The sequence below is a fragment of the Leucopleurus acutus genome (assembly GCF_964270905.1).
Source record: "Leucopleurus acutus genome assembly, chromosome: Y".
Lineage (NCBI taxonomy): Eukaryota > Metazoa > Chordata > Mammalia > Artiodactyla > Delphinidae > Leucopleurus > Leucopleurus acutus.
The window spans coordinates 9658879-9677681 of record NC_139164.1 but is presented as its reverse complement, the minus strand read 5'-3'; the positions used below and the strand labels follow the sequence as shown (position 1 = coordinate 9677681).

Here is an 18803-nt window from a genome sequence, read left to right as displayed (position 1 = left end):
TTCATTAGTTTCTCCTGCTTATAAGACCCAACTGCAGGGCCAGCATCCATTCTTTTATTCCTTTGCTCTGGGTACTGAAGTCTATCATTCAGGTAACTTAGGTGGCAACACTTAGAAACTATGTCAAAATCATTTCCTGACCTCATATAGGTGAGTGTGGCTTGTAGAGGAAGAATGTCATCTGCCATATCAGTAAGCAAAGCAGGCACCTCCAATGGTACACCCTGAGGAAACACAGGATACTGGTTCCAGATAGCTGAAGTGCATATCAAAGCAATGATTTCAGTGAGCCAGACTCTTCCATCTTCCCATACATGGGAAAGCACTAAATTCCTTAATGTGACATATCTGCTTTCTTTTATAAACAGTAAACTTTTACCTGTTTTTCTGTTGCAAAACTCTTCTATATGCTGGCCCCTCCCTTACCTCTTTGGATCAGTCCCTCAGAGCTATCTGAGACACTGACTCATGGGCTTGAGTCTTCAGTAAAAGCCCTGAAAAAAACAACTCCCAACGTTTAGGTTGTGCATCTTTCAGTTAGCAGCTACATGCCATGAAGTGCCTTAAACACCAAGATTGTTTAATAGCTCCACATACAACCAAATCCAAATAATTTGAACAGGTCAGAAACTCCTAATTAAAAAACAAACAAATGCAAAAAAATCTTTTCTCTGTAAAATTTATTTAACTCACTATCAGTCAGAATTCCAAACAACTGAATCCACTGGAAATAAATTTCTGTTACAGCTAAAATACTTGCCAAAATTACCTCAAATTTTCATTTACTAAGAATCATAGTTACACAAACACAATGGATTAAGTATTTAAAGAATATAAATCATCCATAGGCCAAGTCCTATTCCTTTTGTTTTGCCTTTTTCTTTCCATTTATTACGATCACAAACAAAATGAATACCTCAAACAATGCCACTGAAAGAAATCATTCATACAAAATCTCCACGTTAAAGTCCTGGGACTCAAACACAGTAAGTTAAGCAAAATGAGAAGACAGAGAAACACACAGCAGATGAAAAGGCAAAGTAAAAACCCACCAGACCAAACAAATGAATAGGAAATAGGCAGTCTACCTAAAAAAGAATTCAGAGTAATGACAGTAAACATGACCCAAAATCTTGGAAATAGAATAAACACAAGAAACGTTTAACAATGACCTAGAAGAACTAAAGAGCAAACAAACAATGATGAACAACACAATAAATGAAATTTAAAATTCTCTAGAAGGAATCAATAGCAGAATAACTGAGGCAGAAGAATGGATAAGTAACCTGGGAGATAAAGTAGTGGAAATAACTATTTCTAGTGGAATAGTAGTAGAATAACTATTATTCTGCAGTGCAGAATAAAGAAAAAAAAGAAAAAAAAATTGAGAACAGTCTCAGAGACCTCTGGGACAATATTAAACACACGAACATTCAAATTATAGGGAAAACAGAAGAAGAAGAGAAAAACAAAGGGACTGAGAAAATATTTGAAGAGATAATAGTTGAAAACTATACTAACATGGGAAAGGAAATAGTTAATCAAGTCCACGAAGCACAGAGAGTCCCATACAGGATAAATCCAAGGAGAAACAAGACAAATACTAATCAAACTATCAAAAATAAAATACAAAAAAAAATATTAAAAGCAACAAAGGAAAAACAATAAATAACATACACGGGAATCCTCATAAGATTAACAGATGATCTTTCAGCAGAAACTCTGCAAGCCAGAAGGGAGTGACAGGACATATTTAAAGTGATGAAAGGGAAAAACCTACAACCAAGATTACTCTACCTAGCAAGGATCCCATTCAGATATGACAGAGAAATTAAAACTTTTACAGAGAAGTAAAAGCTAAGCAAATTCAGCACCACCAAAACAGCTTTACAACAAATGCTAAAGGAACTTCTCTACGCAGGAAACACAAGAGAAGGAAAAGACCTACAATAATAAACCCAAAACAATTAAGAAAATGGTAAGTGGAACATACAAACCAAAAATTACCTTAAATGTAAATAGATTAAATGCTCCAACGAAAAGACAAACACTCACTGAATGGATACAAAAACAAGACCCATATATATGCTGTCTAAAAGAGAACCATTTCAGACTTAGGGACACATACAGAGTGAAACTGAGGGGACGGAAAACGATATTCCATGCAAATGGAAATCAAAAGGAAGCTAGAGTAGGAATACTCCTATCAGATAAAATAGACTTTAAAATAAAGACCATTACATGAGACAAAGAAGGACACTACGTAATGATCAAGGGATCAATCCAAGCAGAAGATATAACAAGTGTAAATATTTATGCACCCAACACAGGAGCACCTCAATACATAAGGTAAATGCTAACAGCCATAAAAGGGGAAATCAACAGTAACACAATCATACTAGGGGACTTTAACACCCCACTTTCACCAATGGAGACATCAACAAAAATGAAAATAAATAAGTAAACACAAGCTTTAAATGATACATTCGACAAGTTGGACTTAATTGATATTTACAGGACATTCCATACAAAAACAACAGAATACACTTTCTTCTCAAATGCTCATGGAACATTCTCCAGGATAGATCATATCTTGGGTCACATATTAAGCCTTGGTAAATCTACGAAAATAGAAATCGTATCAAGTATCGTTTCCAATCACAGCGCTATGACACGAGATATCAATTACAGTAAAAACTCTGTAAAAAATACAAACACATGGAAGCTAAACAATACACTACTTAATAAACAAGAGATCACTGAAGAAATCAAAGAGGAAATCAAGAAACACCTAGAAACAAATGACAATGAAAACACAACAACCCAAAACCTACACAATGCAGCAAAAGCAGTTTTAAGAGGGGAGTTTATAGCAATACAATACTACCTCAAAAAACAGGAAACATGTCAAACAAACAACCGAATCTTACACCTAAAGCAATTCGAGAAAGAACAACAACAAAAAAAAAAAACACCTAAAGTTAGCAGAAGGAAGAAATCATAAAGATCAGATCAGAAATAAATGAAAAAGAAATGAAGGAAACTATAGCAAAGGTCAATAAAATTAAAAGCTGGTTCCTTGAGAACATAAACAAAATTGAAAAACCATTAGCCAGACACATCAAGAAAAAAAGGGAGAAGACTCAAATCAACAGAATTTGAAATGAAAAAGGAGAAATAACAACTGACACTGCAGAAATACAAAGAGTCATGAGAGACTACTAGAAACAACTATACATCAATAAAATGGACAACCTGGAAGAAATGGACAAATTCTTAGAAAAGCACATCCTTCTGAGACTGAACCAGGAAGAAACAGAAAATACACACAGAACCATCACAAGCAGTGAAATTGAGACTGTGATTAAAAATCTTCCAACAAACAAAAGCCCAAGACCAGATGGCTTCACAGGGGTTTAATATCAAACATTTAGAGAACAGCTAACACCTTTCCTTCTCAAACTCTTCCAAAATATAGCAGAGGGAGGAACACACCCAAACTCATTCTACGAGGCCACCATCCCCCTGATACCAAAACCACACAAAGATGTCACAAAGGAAGAAAACTACAGGCCAATTTCACTGATAAGCATAGATGCAAAAGTCCTCAATAAAATACTAGCAAACAGAATCCAACAGCACATTAAAAGGATCATACACCATGATCAAGTGGGGTTTATCCCAGGAATGCAAGGATTCTTCAATATATGCAAATCAATCAATGTGATACACCATATTAACAAACTGAAGGCAAAAAAACCATATGGTCATCTCAATAGATGCAGAAAAAGTTTTCATCAAAATTCAACACCGATTTAAGATACCCCGCCCCCAGAAAGTAGGTATAGAGGGAACTTACTTCAACATAATAAAGGCTGTATATATATGACAAACCCACATCCAACATCATTCTCAATGGTGAAAAATTGAAACCATTTGCTCTAAGATCAGGAATAAGACAAGGTTATCCACTCTCACAACTATTATTCAACATAGTTTTGGAAGTTTTAGCCACAGCAATCAGAGAAAAAAAGGAAATAAAAGGAATCCAAATCGGAAAAGCAAAAGTAAAGGTGTCACTGTTTGCAGATGACATGATACTATACATAGAGAATCCTAAAGATGCTACCAGAAAACTACTAGAGCTAATCAATGAATTTGGTAAAGCAGCAGTATACAAATCTACATGTAAAAGAATGAAATTAGAACACTCCCTAACACGATACTCAAATATCAACTCAAAATGGATTAAAGACCTAAATGTTAAGGCCCGACACTATAAAACTCTTAGAGGGAAACACGGGCAGAACACTCTGTGACATAAATCACAGCAAGATCCTTTTTGACCCACCTCCTAGAGAAATGGAAATAAAAACAAAAATAAACAAATGGAACCTAATAAAAATTAAAAGCTTTTGCACAGCAAAGGAAACCATAAACAAGACCAAAAGACAACCCTCAGAATGGGAGAAAATATTTGCAAATGAAGCACCTGACAAAGGATTGATCTCCAGAATTTAAAAGCAGCTCATACAGCTCAATATCAAAACACAAATCACCCAATACAAAAATGGGCAGAAGACCTACACAGACATTTCTCCAAAGAAGATATACAGATTGCCAACAAACACATGAAAGAATGCTCAACATCACTAATCATTAGAGAAATGCAAATCAAAACTACAATAAGGTATCACCTCACACCAGTCAGAATGGCCATCATCAAAAAATCTATAAACTGTAAATGCTGGAAAGGGTGTGGAGAAAAGGGAACCCTCCTGCACTGTTGGTGGTACGTAAATTGATATAGCCACTATGGGGAACAGTATGGAGGTTCCTTAAAAAACTAAAAATAGAACTACCATACGACCCAGCAATCCCACTACTGGGCATATACTCTGAGAACACCATAATTCAAGAAGGGTAATGTACCACAATGTTCACTGCAGCTCTATTTACAATAACCAGGACACGGAAGCAACCTACATTTCCATTGACAGATGAGTGGTTAAAGAAGATGTGGCACATATATACAATGGAATATTACTCAGCCATAAAAACAAATAAAATTGAGTTATTTGTGGTGAGGTGGATGGACTTATGAGTCTGTCATACAGAGTGAAGTAAGTCAGAAAGAGAAAAACAAATACCACATGCTAACACATATATATGGAATCTAAAAAAAAAAGTGGTTATGAAGAACAAGGGGCAGGACAGGAATAAAGACACAGATGTAGAGAATGGACTTGAGGACATGGGGAGGGGGAAGGGTAAGCTGGGACAAAGTGAAAGAGTGGCATGGACATATATACACTACCAAATGTAAAATAGATAGCTAGTGGGAAGCAGCCCCATAGCACAGGAAGATCAGCTCGGTGCTTTGTGTCCACGTAGAGGGGTGGGATAGGGAGGGTGGGAGGGAGACGCAAGAGGGAGGGGATATGGGGATATATGAATATGTATAGCTGATTCACTTTGTTATAAAGCAGAAACTAACACACCATTGTAAACTCCAATTAAACTCCAATAAAGATGTTAACAAAAAAAAGAGAGAACCCCCTACAGAACCAAGACTACAAGAACGATTCCCACATAATCAGAGAGGAAGGGGGAAAAGTACTGAGTTGGCACCTGTGACCCTGGGAGGGAACTAAGAAGAAAAGGGAGGCTACGTAGGCAAAGACCAGCCCTGGGGAGTGAGCAGGTCAAGCCACAGACTGCATCCTACATGCAGGAGACAAGCACTGTGAGGCCTGGCTGCAAGGAGAACTGCTGGGACCAACAGAAAGGCTGGAGAATCTGACACTCCACACCTGAGAAGTGTTTGTGTGCTGCCTTGCCCTCAGGCAGGATTTACAGCATGGATTGAGAAGACACAGGTAGCTGGCTGATTTCTCGTGAACCCCTGGGCGCATTGATTCCGCAGACTGATCCAAGCAAACGCCCTAGTAGGCTTGTTGCATGTCACAGCTCCACAGTAGGCTGGCAAGCCAAGGACAGAACTTGGCCGTGGAAGGCAGAGGCACCTCAGACCTTAAAGAGGTTATCTGCATGGGGCAGAGGCAGCCATTTCTGGCACTCACTTTCAGGAGAAAGTTCCTCTTTCTCTTACACTGCTCCAGCAACATGGGACCTGACCACACCTTGGATAGGGCAGTAATAGTCACTGAACAGAAGAGAAGCCCTGGTTCAAACTGGCTCTGGCTCTAGGCCCTCCATGTCCAGCCCCACCACCTACCAAGGTGATAGCTGCCAGCACACCCTGAGGAAAGAAATGACTAGTGATCACATCAGATCGAGCTCTCCCAACAAAGCCAATGCGCACAGGCAGAAAAAGCATTTGACAAAATTGAATATCATTCATTATAAAAATTTTAATCAAAATTGGTATAAAGAGAACTTATCTCAACATAATGAAGGCCATTTATGACAAAGCCAGTCAACATAAGTACTCAATGGTGAAAAGCTGAAAGCCTTTCCTCTAGAATGAGAAAGAAAACAAGGATGCCCACTCCTCCCTCTTCTATTCAACTTAGTAGTGAATACCTGGACATAGCAATCAGACAGGAAAAAGAAATTAAAAGATCCAAACTGGAAGGGAAGACATAAAACTGTCATTATTTGCAGGTGACAAGATACTCTATATGGAAAACTCTAACGTCTTCAACAAAAAACTATTAAAACTAATAAATGAATTCAGTAAACTTGCAAGATACAAGATTAATATTCAGAAATCTGTTGCTTTTCTATACACTAACAATGAAATATCAGAAAAAGAAAGCAAGAAAACAAACCTGTGTAAAATGTCATCAAAAAATTAAATAAAATATCTAGGAATAAACTTAACCAAGGAGATGAAAGACCTATACACTGAAAACTATAAAATACTGGTGAATTAAATATGATGCAAAGAAGTAGAAAGATAACCTATGCTCTCTGGTTGGAAGAATTAATATTATTAAAAGGGCCACACTGCTCAAAACAATCTACAATTTAAAGCTATCATTATCAAAATATCAGGACATTTGTCACAGAACTAAAACAAATAATCACAAAATTTATATGGAACCACAAAAGACCCCAAGTTGCCAAAACATTCTTGAGAAAAAGGAACGAAGCTGGAGGTATCACACTCCCTGATTTCAGACTACATTACAAAGCTATGATAATCAAAATGACACGATATTAGCACAAAAACACTCACATAGATCAATGAAAGAGAATAGAGAGACGAGAAATAAACCCACACACCTATAGTCAACTAACCTATGAAAAAGGAGGCAAGAATAACAATGGAGAAAAGACAGTCTCTTCAGCAAGTGGTGCTGGGAAAGCTGGACAGCTGCATGTAAATCAATGAGATTAGAACACTTCCTCCCACTGTACACAAAAACAAACCAAAATAGTTTAAAGACCTACATGAAAGCCCAGAAATCATAAAACTCCTGGAAGAGAATAGAGGTGAAACACTCTTTGACATGAACTGTAGCAATATTTGTTTGGATCACTCTCCTAAGGCAAAAGAAATAAAAGCAAAAATAAACAAATGGGACCAAATTAAGCCTAAAAGCTTTTGTACATCAAAGGAAACCATCCACAAAACAAAAAGACAACCTATGGAATGGGAGAAGATATTTACAAATTATGTGACCAACAAGGGGTTAATGTCCAAAAATACAAACAGCTCATACAACTCAATATCAAACAAACAAACAACCCAAACAAAACATGGCAGAAGACTTGAACAGACATCTTTCCAAAGAAGACACACAGATGGCTAACAGGCACTTGAAAAGATGCTCAACATCACTAATTATGAAGGGAATGCAAATCAAAACTACAGTGAGGTATCCTCTCACACCTCTCAGAATAGCCATGATCAGAAAGTCTACAAAAAACAAAATGTTGGTGAGAATGTGGAGAAATGGAACTCTTGTATGCTGTCGGTGGGAAAGGAAACTGGTGCATACACTGTGGAGACCAGTATGGAGACTTGTTATATAAATTAAAAATAGAGCTACCATATATGACCCAGTAATTCCACTCCTGTATATATCCAGAACAAGAATGAAAGCACTAATTTGAAAAAATGCTTGTACCCAATGTTCACAGTTGCTTTATTTACAATAGCCAAGATATGGAAGCAACCTACGTGTCCATCAACAGACAACTGGATTAAGAAGATGTGATATATGTATATATATATACACAATGGGGTATCACTCAGTTATAAAAAAGACTGAAATCCTGCAATTTGCAACAACATGGATGGACCTAGAGAATATCATCCTTAGTGAAATGAGTCAGAGAAAGAAAGAAAAATACCATATGTTATTACTTATATGTGGAATCTAAAAATAAAGCAAACTACTGAGTATAACAAAACAGTAACAAACTCACAGCTACAGAAAACAAACTAGTGGTTACCAGTGGGAGATGGAAGTGGGGAGGGACAAACTAGGGGTAGGAGATTAAGAGACACAAATTACTGGATTTGAGGATACGGGGAGGGGGAAGGGTGAGCTGTGACAAAGCGAGAGAGAGGCATGGACATATATGCACTACCAAACGTAAGGTAGATAGCTAGTGGGAAGCAGCCGCATAGCACAGGGAGATCAACTTGGTGCTTTGTGACCGCCTGGAGGGGTGGGATAGGGAGGGTGGGAGGGAGGGAGACGCAAGAGTGAAGAGATATGGGAACATATGTATATGTATAACTGATTCACTTTGTTATAAAACAGAAACTAACACACCATTGTAAAGCAATTATACCCCAATAAAGATGTTAAAAAAAAGAGACACAAATTACTATATATAAAGTAAATAAGCCACATAGATATATTGTATAGGACACAGTATATATATTTGGTATAACTTAAATCAGTATAATCTATAAAAATACTGAATCACTGTGTTGTATACCTAAAACTAATACAGTATTTTAAATCACTATACTTCAATTTTTAAAAAGTAAAACAACAAAAAACATTGACAAGTTTATTTCATGTCACTACCTGAAACGTGCTTGTTTATCTTCTCCCTTCCCCAGCCGCATGGAAGCTCCATGAGAGCAGGGGCCTCTCCTTTCTTGGGGTTCCCTGTGTTGCAGTGCCTGGGCACAAGGCGGACACTTGATCAACATTTGCTGAAGGAGCGGTAGTGAATGACCGTCGGATTCCAGTGTGGAAGACTGACTACCTAACAATCTGCGATTAGAAAATTTAGGAAGCTGTCTTGCCTGACTCAAGCTCAGTGTCTGCAAAAAGCCTAGCAGAGAGACAGCTTTGGAAGTCACACGTGTTAACCGCGGGGGACGGTGAACTCACAGCTGGCGTACGAGCGGCCGTCATCCTCGCACATCTTGTGCAGCTGCTGGTATTCCTCCTGGGCCAGCTCGAAACGCTGCTGCTTAATCTGGTAGATTTCTGTCTTGGTGTTGAGGGCCTCCTGGGCTACAATTAAATACTCCTTCAGCATCCGTTCCTGCTCCCGCCTCCACTGTTCTCTGGGATCCTCAATCTGGGTAAGCTCTGAAATTGAAAGGGTAACATAAGGGACTTCAAAGTAAAATCTTTACATTGACCAATAATCATGCAGTTATATGACTAGTCGATGAGAAAATTAATTAACTACCAGGAGGTACATTATGGAAGCGTCTACATAACGAACCTCCCAGAGTGCAGATCACCTCCTATTTACATATCCACACTTGGGACGAGAAGAAAGCTCTGTAGACATGCAATAGCTCCATGGAGGGGAAGATGGCACCAGGCAACTTTTCACACTCTAAGTAAATGTTGGTGGACATGAACCCAAAGGAGGTCATCCCTGTCAAACTAAGACACACGTCCAAGCTTCCTCTCCCTGCCTTCTTCAAGCCAGGCTGCTGTGGGCTCTGCTGTCCCCGTGACTGGCTCACTCCCCTTCTCCCACCTCCCACGCCAGACGACGTCCGTCTGCATTCTTCCTGGACTTCCCATAAATCCCCCATTTTCCGCTCTGGCTCTCTCACTCTAGCAGCTCCCGTAAGGGCTCATGCCCACCTCTGGCTCCTACCTCTCCCCTGAGCACCCATCCTTTCCTTCCTCCTCCCTCCTAGAGGCATCTTCACCTGGACGGATGCAAAGTAATTCTGAGTCACTCGTCCAAAGCATGAGCAAGCAGAGTTTACAAAGATGAGCCAGAACAGGTGGGTCCCAGGCCACAGAGGCAGGTAGGCAGCATTTGCAGAAAGGTTGTGTAAGGCGGCCACCTGTGCCATTCAGTACTGCCACACAGACCCGGAGAGGCCAAAGCCGTAGTACAGGTGTGCCCAGCCCACAGCTCAGGGAAGGTGGCCCAGACAGACAGACACCCTGGCCGCAAGCAATCCAGGGGCACTGGGCCAGCTGGGCCAGGGGGAGGGCGGCGTTTGGGTACAGCCTCACTACTCACCATGCCCAGACCCGCCTGGAAGCCCTCCTGCCACTGAGATAACTGCCGGGGAGGGCAGCAGGACCAGGGCAGCACTCACACCCCTGCCCAATCCCTGGGTAAGAGCCACAGTCACATGAAGGCTGAGGGTACAGATCGGAAACTCCCCTGCCCCAGGACCCAGCCAGGATGCCTCGCCATTCAGGGTTCCAAATGCGGAACCCCGGAGGCCAGCTGGCAAGTGACAATGCAGGACTCAGCCCTGAAGATACAAACCCCGGTCGATCACACTAAGGGGACAGGAGGAGCCGTGAGGAAGGAACTTTGTCACTCACATGCTGGGCACCGTGCATCTACAGGAGCCCCCAGCCTCCCCTGCACTCAACGAATCAAAGGACAGAAAGCACACTAAGGGGAACTTGGTGTCCCCAGTAGTAACAACAATGACAGAAACACTGGGCAGCTTGAACAAAAATTGGAGTGTGATGAAATGTGAATCTGAGAGAGAAATGGATCCCTAACTGGAACCCAATGGAGAGTAGTATAATAATCAAATGTGGCACTCTACTTACTTTTTATGTGGTTCATGTAATAAATGCCAACTTGTTTATCATATACAGTTTCCCATCCTAAAGGAAGTTCATCCCCAACACAATCAGCAAAGGTCAGTGGCTTTGTTATCCTATAAAATAAAGCAATGAAGATAAATTTGAAATTCAAGACAATTTTGTACATATACTGAATCAATCTGATAATTAAATCTTATACTTAATCCTATAATTGTAATTATTCCTATAATTAATCCTTAACAAAAACATATTATCTAATCCATTTGATTAGATAATATTGCAAACATCTGCTCCAATATTCTACTGAAAAACTAATTCACAAGCTTTTCCAGAAAAAACAACTAGATCAGTACACTTATAATTAACACCATTAAAATCTCAAAATTCAATGTTTAACTGCAGTGTAAATATATAAAGTAAAAATAAAACTGTTAAACAAGCATTTTTCAAATAATCATATTTAATGACATTATGCAAAAGAGATGTCACTCATTTTGAACAACAGAATACTTATCTTCTGTTCTCATCCCCTGAGAAATGTTTCTATCCAAATGTTTCAGTTTCTCTACTTCAAACATGAACACTGGCTTAAATCTATATACTAAATGCTTATGTAATATTTTCATTGATGAGTGTTAATGAATTCCACATTAACCATTAATCAGTTACAAAAACCACAGTATATTAGCAAACTCTATCCAGCAGCATATTAAATACCCACAAAAAGAGACAATAAACAAGTTCTGCAAAGTTGCAGAATATAAAATGACCTTGTAAAATTATACATTCTTTCCAAGTATACATGAAATATTCTCCAGGATAGATCACATACTAGGTCATAAAACTAGCCTCAACAAATTTAAGAGGACAGAAATTATATCAAGCAGTTTTCCAACCTCAGCAGTATGAAGCTAGAAATCAACTACAGAAAGAAAAAGGAGAAATGAACACACATATGGAGACTCAACATTTTACTGAAAAATCAATGGTTAAATGATGAATTCAAGAAGAAAATCAGAAAATACCTCAAAATAAATTAAAATGAAACCACAACTTTCCAAAATCTATGGGATGCAGCAAAAGCAGTTCTAAGAGGAGATAAATCTTCCTCAAGAAACAAGAAAAATCTCAAACAACATAGCCTACCACCTAAACAAACTAGAAAAACAAGAACAAACTAAGCTCAAAGTTAGCAGCAGGGAGGAAATAATAAAGATCAGAGAGAAAGTAAACAAAATAGAGACGAAAAAAGCAATACAAAAGATCAATAAGGCAAGAGCTGCTTTTTTCAAAACATAAACAAAATTGATAAACCTTTAGCCATGCCCACCAAGAAACAAAAAAGAGAGAGAGGAGATCCAAGTAAACAAAGTAAGAAATGAAAGAGGAGAAATAACCACCATACTACAGAGATACAAAAAAATCAGAATACTATTTACAGTTATATGCCAACAAACTGGACAACACAGAAGAACTGGACAAGTTTCTAGAAGCATACGGCCTGCCAAAATTGAGTAAGGAAGAAACAGACAATCTTAATAGGATGATCACTATCAGTGAAATTGAAATTGTAATAATAATAATTTTTTTAACACTCCCAAAAAAGAGAAGTCCAGGAACAGACAGCTTCACAGGAGAATTCTACCAAATATAAAGAAAAGTTATTACTCTTTAAATTATTCCCAAAAAAACTGAAGAGGAGGGAACAATCCAAAATCATTCTATGAGGTCACCATCACCCTGATAACAAAACCAATCAAAACACTACCAAAGGGCTTCCCTGGTGGCGCAGTGGTTGAGGGGCTGCCTGCCAATGCAGAGGACACAGGTTTGCGCCCTGATCTGGGAGGATCCCACATGCCACGGAGTGGCTGGGCCCGTGAGCCATGGCCACCGGGACTGCGCGTCCGGAGCCTGTGCTCTGCAATGGGAGAGGCCACAACAGTGAGAGGTCTGCATACCGCAAAACAAAAAAAAACAAAAAAAAGATTATAGGCCAATAACTGATGAATATAGACCCAAAAATCCTCAACAAAATATTAGCAAACTGAATTCAACATTATATGAAAAGAATCATACACCATGATTAAGTTGAATTCTTTCCAGTGTCATTTGGATAGTTCAACATATGCAAATCAATTACTATGATACACCATATGAACAAAAGGTAAAGATAGAAACCACATGACCATCTCAATGTTGACAAAATTCAACATTAATTCATGATTTAAAAAAACTCTCATCAAGGTGGCTGTAGAAGGGACACATCTCTACATGATAAAGGCCATTTACAACAAACCCTACAGCCAACATAATACTCAATGGTAAAAGCTGAAAGCCTTTCTTCTAAAATGGGAAAAAAAGACAGACGCCCACTCTCATCACTTCTATTTAACACTGAAACTATTTGAAGTCCAAGCCACAGAAATCAGACAAGAAAAAGCAATAAAAGGAATCCAAAGTGGAAGGGAAAAAGTAAAACTTATTATTTGTGGACAACAAGATACTCTATATAGAGAATCTTAAAGCCTCCATCAAAAAAGTATCAAAAAAAAAAAAAAGTATCAGACTTGGGGCTTCCCTGGTGGCACAGTGGTTGAGAGTCCGCCTGCTGATGCGGGGACACGGGTTCATGCCGCGGTCCAGGAGGATCGCTCATACTGTGGAGTGGCTGGGCCCGTGAGCCATGGCTGCTGAGCCTGCGCGTCCGGAGCCTGTGTCCACAACGGGAGAGGCCACAACAGTGAGAGGCCCACGTACCACAAAAAAAAAAAAAAAAGTATCAGACTCAGTGAATTCAGCAACGCTGCAAGATATAAGATTAATATTTAGAAATCCACTGAGTTTCTATATTCTAATAATTAAATACCAGAAAGAGAAAAGGTTTTTTTTAAATCCTATTTATAATCACATTAAAAACAAACAAAAAACACAACCTAGGAATAAACTTAACCAAGGAAGGGAAAGACCTATATTTTGAAAACTATAAAACACTGATGAATGTTACTGAACAAGATTCAAAGAAATGAAAAGATATCCCATACTCTTATATTAGAAGAATTAATGTTATAAAAAAGGTCATACTTCCCAAAGCAATCTACAGATTTAATGTGATCACTATCAAAATACCCAGGACATTTGTCAGAAAGCTAAAACAAATAATCCTAAAATTTATATGGAACCACAAAAGACCCCAAGTTGCCAAAACATTCTTGAGAAAAAGGAACGAAGCTGGAGGTACCACACTCCCTGATTTCAGACTACATTACAAAAGCTACGATAACCAAAACGACACGACATTAGCACAAAAACACTCACATAGATCAATGAAAGAGAATAGAGAGACGAGAAATAAACCCACACACCTATAGTCAACTAACCTATGAAAAAGGAGGCAAGAATAACAATGGAGAAAAGACAGTCTCTTCAGCAAGTGGTGCTGGGAAAGCTGGACAGCTGCATGTAAATCAATGAGATTAGAACATTTCCTCCCACTGTACACAAAAACAAACCAAAATAGTTTAAAGACCTACATGAAAGCCCAGAAATCATAAAACTCCTGGAAGAGAATAGAGGTGAAACACTCTTTGACATGAACTGTAGCAATATTTGTTTGGATCACTCTCCTAAGGCAAAAGAAATAAAAGCAAAAATAAACAAATGGGACCAAATTAAGCCTAAAAGCTTTTGTACATCAAAGGAAACCATCCACAAAACAAAAAGACAACCTATGGAATGGGAGAAGATATTTACAAATTATGTGACCAACAAGGGGTTAATGTCCAAAAATACAAACAGTTCATACAACTCAATATCAAAAAGCAAACAAACAGGGCTTCCCTGGTGGCGTAGTGGTTGAGAGTCCGCCTGCCGATGCAGGGAATGCAGGTTCGTGCCCCGGTCCGGGAGGACCCCATATGCCACGGAGCGGCTGGGCCCATGAGCCTTGGCTACTGAGCCTGCGCGTCCGGAGGCTGTGTTCCGCAATGGGAGAGGCCACAACAGTGAGAGGCCCACGTACCACAAAAAAAAAAAAGCAAACAAACAACCCAAACAAAACATGGCAGAAGACTTGAACAGACATCTTTCCAAAGAAGACACACAGATGGCTAACAGGCACTTGAAAAGATGCTCAACATCACTAATTATGAAGGGAATGCAAATCAAAACTACAGTGAGGTATCCTCTCACACCTGTCAGAATGGCCATGATCAGAAAGTCTACAAAAAACAAAATGTTGGTGAGAATGTGGAGAAATGGAACTCTTGTATGCTGTTGGTGGGAAAGGAAACTGGTGCATACACTGTGGAGACCAGTATGGAGACTTGTTATATAAATTAAAAATAGAGCTACCATATATGACCCAGTAATTCCACTCCTGTATATATCCAGAACAAGAATGAAAGCACTAATTTGAAAAAATGCTTGTACCCAATGTTCACAGTTGCTTTATTTACAATAGCCAAGATACGGAAGCAACCTACGTGTCCATCAACGGACAACTGGATTAAGAAAATGTGATATTTGTATATATCTATATATGTGTATATATAGATATATGTATACATGTATACACAATGGGATATCAGTCAGTTATAGAAAAAGACTGAAATCCTGCGATTTGCAACAATATGTACGGACCTAGAGAATATCATGCTTAGTGAAATAAGTCAGAAAAAGACAAATACTATCTGATATCACTTACATGTGGAATTCAGAAATAATTATAATAGTAATAATAATACAATGGCTGTATCAGCAAAACAGAAACAGACTCAGATACAGAAAACAAACTGGTGGTTACCAAAGGTGACAGAGTAGGGGGAAGAGACAAATTAGGGGTATGGGTCAATGGTACAAGCTGCTATTAAACTACTATTAAAATAGATAAGAAACAAGAATATAATGTACAGCACAGGGAATTATACCCAGTACCTGGTAATCACCTACAGTGAAATATAATTTCTGCAAAAAAATTTTTTTAAAAAACAAGCCTACCCAATATCTCTGTAATTGGGAGGTATACCTCAGTCCTGGTCAGGTGACCATGAGTGAACCAGAGGGACTTGCAGAGTTCCCCTGCCGGGATCAGAGAAGAAAAGAAATTAGTCCCAGTCCCAGCTAGGTCACCCTGGGAAAACTTTCTTTCTCCATAGACATCCCGTTCCCTTAACAGGAAACAGATATTGAAACAGTAATGAAGACTCACTCATGGGTGATTCCTGCAGTGTTAAAATGAATTTACATTCCTATAGAAAGAGAAAAAAAAGGATTTACATTTTGAAAAGAAATACAACTTAAACAGCAAAAAAAAAAAAAGAAGAAGAAGAAGAAAATTCCACTTGAAAATAGCACCTAGAAGAAATAAATACTTAAAAACAAGTTTATGGATAATCGAAGATGGCGTAAGAGTAAGACGCCGAGATCACCTTCCTCCCCACAGATACACCAGAAATACAACTACACGTGGAACAACTCCTACAGAACACCTACTGAACGCTGGCAGAAGACCTCAGGCCTCCCAAAAGGCAAGAAACTCCCTACGTACCTGGGTAGGGCAAAAGAAAAAAGAGAGACAAAAGGATAGGGACGGGTCCTGCACCAGTGGGAGGGAGCTGTGAAGGAGGAGATGTTTCCACACACTAGGAGCCCCTTCGCGGGCGGAGACTGCGGGTGGCGGAGCGGGGAAGCTTCGAAGCCGCGGAGGAGAGCACAGCAACAGGGGTGCGGAGGGCAAAGCAGAGAGATTCCTGCACAGAGGATCAGTGCCGACCAGCACTCACCAGCCCGAGAGGCTTGTCTGCTCACCCGCCGGGGTGGGCGGGGCTGGGAGCTGAGGCTCAGGCTTCAGTCCGAGCGCAGTGAGAGGACTGGGGTTGGCGGCATGAACACAGCCTGCAGGGAGTTATTGCACCACGGCTGGCCAGGAGGAAGTCTGGGGAAAAGTCTAGACCTGCCGAAAGGCAAGAGACTTTTTCTTCTCTTTGTTTCCTGGTGTGCGAGGAGATTAACAGCAACGCTTAAAGGAGCTCCAGAGACTGCGCGAGCCGCGGCTATCAGCGCGGACCACAGAGACGGGCAGGAGACGCTAAGGCTGCTTCTGCCGCCACCAAGAAGTCTGTGTGTGAGCACAGGTCACTCTCCACACCTCCCCTCCCGGGAGCCTGTGCAGCCTGCCACTACCAGGGTTCCGTGATACAGGGACAACTTCCCCAGGAGAACGAACAGCGCACCTCAGGCTGTTGCAGAGTCACACCGGCCTCTTCGGCCACAGGCTCACGCCGCAGCCGCACCCCTCCCTCCCCCCAGCCTGAGTGAGCTAGAGCCCCTGAATCAGCTGCTTCTTTAACCCCGTCCTGTCTGGGCGAAAAACAGACGCCCTCAGGCGCCCTAAACGCAGAGGCGGTTCCAAATCCAAAGATGAACCCCGGGAGCTGTGCTAACAAAGAAGAGAAAGGGATATTTCTCCCAGCAGCCTCAGGAGCAGAGGATTAAATCTCCAAAATCAACTTGATGTACCTGCATCTGTGGAATACATGAATAGACAACGAGTCATCCCAAATTGAGGAGGTGGACTTTGGCAGCAAAGATATATATTTTTTCCCTTTTTCTCTTTTTGTGAGTGTGTATGTGTATGCTTCTGTGTGCGATTTTGTCTGTAATAGCTTTGCTTTTACCAATTGTCCTACAGTTCTGTCCTTTTTTATTTATTACTTTTTACAATTTTTTCTTAGTAATTATTTTTTAATTTTAATAACTATTTGATCTTCTTTCTTTCTATTTTTTCTCCCTTTTATTCTGAGCCATGTGGATGAAAGGCTCGTGATGCTGCAGCCATGTGTCAGTGATGTGCCTCTGAGCTGGGAGAGCCAACTTCACGACACTGCTCAACAACAGACCTCCCGGCCCGACGTAATATCAGCAGCGAAAATCTCCCAGAGATCTCCATCTCAACGCCAAGACCCACCTTCACTCAACGACCAGCAAGCTACAGTGCTTGGACACTCTATGCCAAACAACTAGCAAGACAGGAACACAACCCCACCCATTAGCAGAGAGGCTGCCTAAAATCATAATAAGGCCACAGACGTGCCAAAACACAGCACCAGACGTGGACCTGCCCACCAGAAAGACAAGATCCAGCCTCATCCACCAGAACACAGGCACTAGTCCGCTCCACGAGGAAGCCAACACAGCCCACTGAACCAACCTTACCACTGGGGACAGACATCAAAAACAACTAGAACTACAAATCTGCAGACTGCGAAAAGGAGACCCCAAACACAGTAAGATAAGCAAAATGAGAAGACAGAAAAACACACAGCAGATGAAGAAGCAAGGTAAAAACCCACCAGACCTAACAAATGAAGAGGAAATAGGCAGTCTACCTGAAAAATAATTCAAAATAATGATAGTAAAGATGATCCAAAATCTTGGAAATAGAATAGAGAAAATGCAAGAAACATTTAACAAGGACCTAGAAGAACTAAAGATGAAACAAGCAACGATGAACAACACAAAAATTGAAATTAAAAATACTCTAGAAGGGATCAATAGCAGAATAACTGAGGCAGAAGAACGGATAAGTGACCTGGAAGATAAAATAGTGGAAATAAGTTCTGGAGAGCAAAGTAAAGAAAAAACAATGAAAAGAAATGAAAAGAAATGAGGACAGTCTCAGAGACCTCTGGGACAACATTAAACTCACCAACATTCAAATTACAGGTGTTCCGAAGATGAAGAGAAACAGAAAGGGACTGAGAAAATATTTGAAGAGATTAGAGTTGAAAACTTCCCTAATATGGGAAAGGAAATAGTTAA

General features: G+C 39.9%; 1 protein-coding gene across 1 annotated transcript in view; it reads right to left on the bottom strand.

Moving 5' to 3' along the window:
* LOC309978845 (protein WWC3-like) overlaps positions 1 to 18803 on the bottom strand; it is a gene marked incomplete at both ends in the record, with an annotated part of 165365 nt that overhangs the window by 136410 nt on the left and 10152 nt on the right. Inside the window, 2 exon segments of the mRNA XM_082865490.1 lie at positions 9327 to 9530; positions 10986 to 11095. Of these exon segments, the coding sequence (XP_082721616.1) occupies positions 9327 to 9530; positions 10986 to 11095 (314 nt within the window).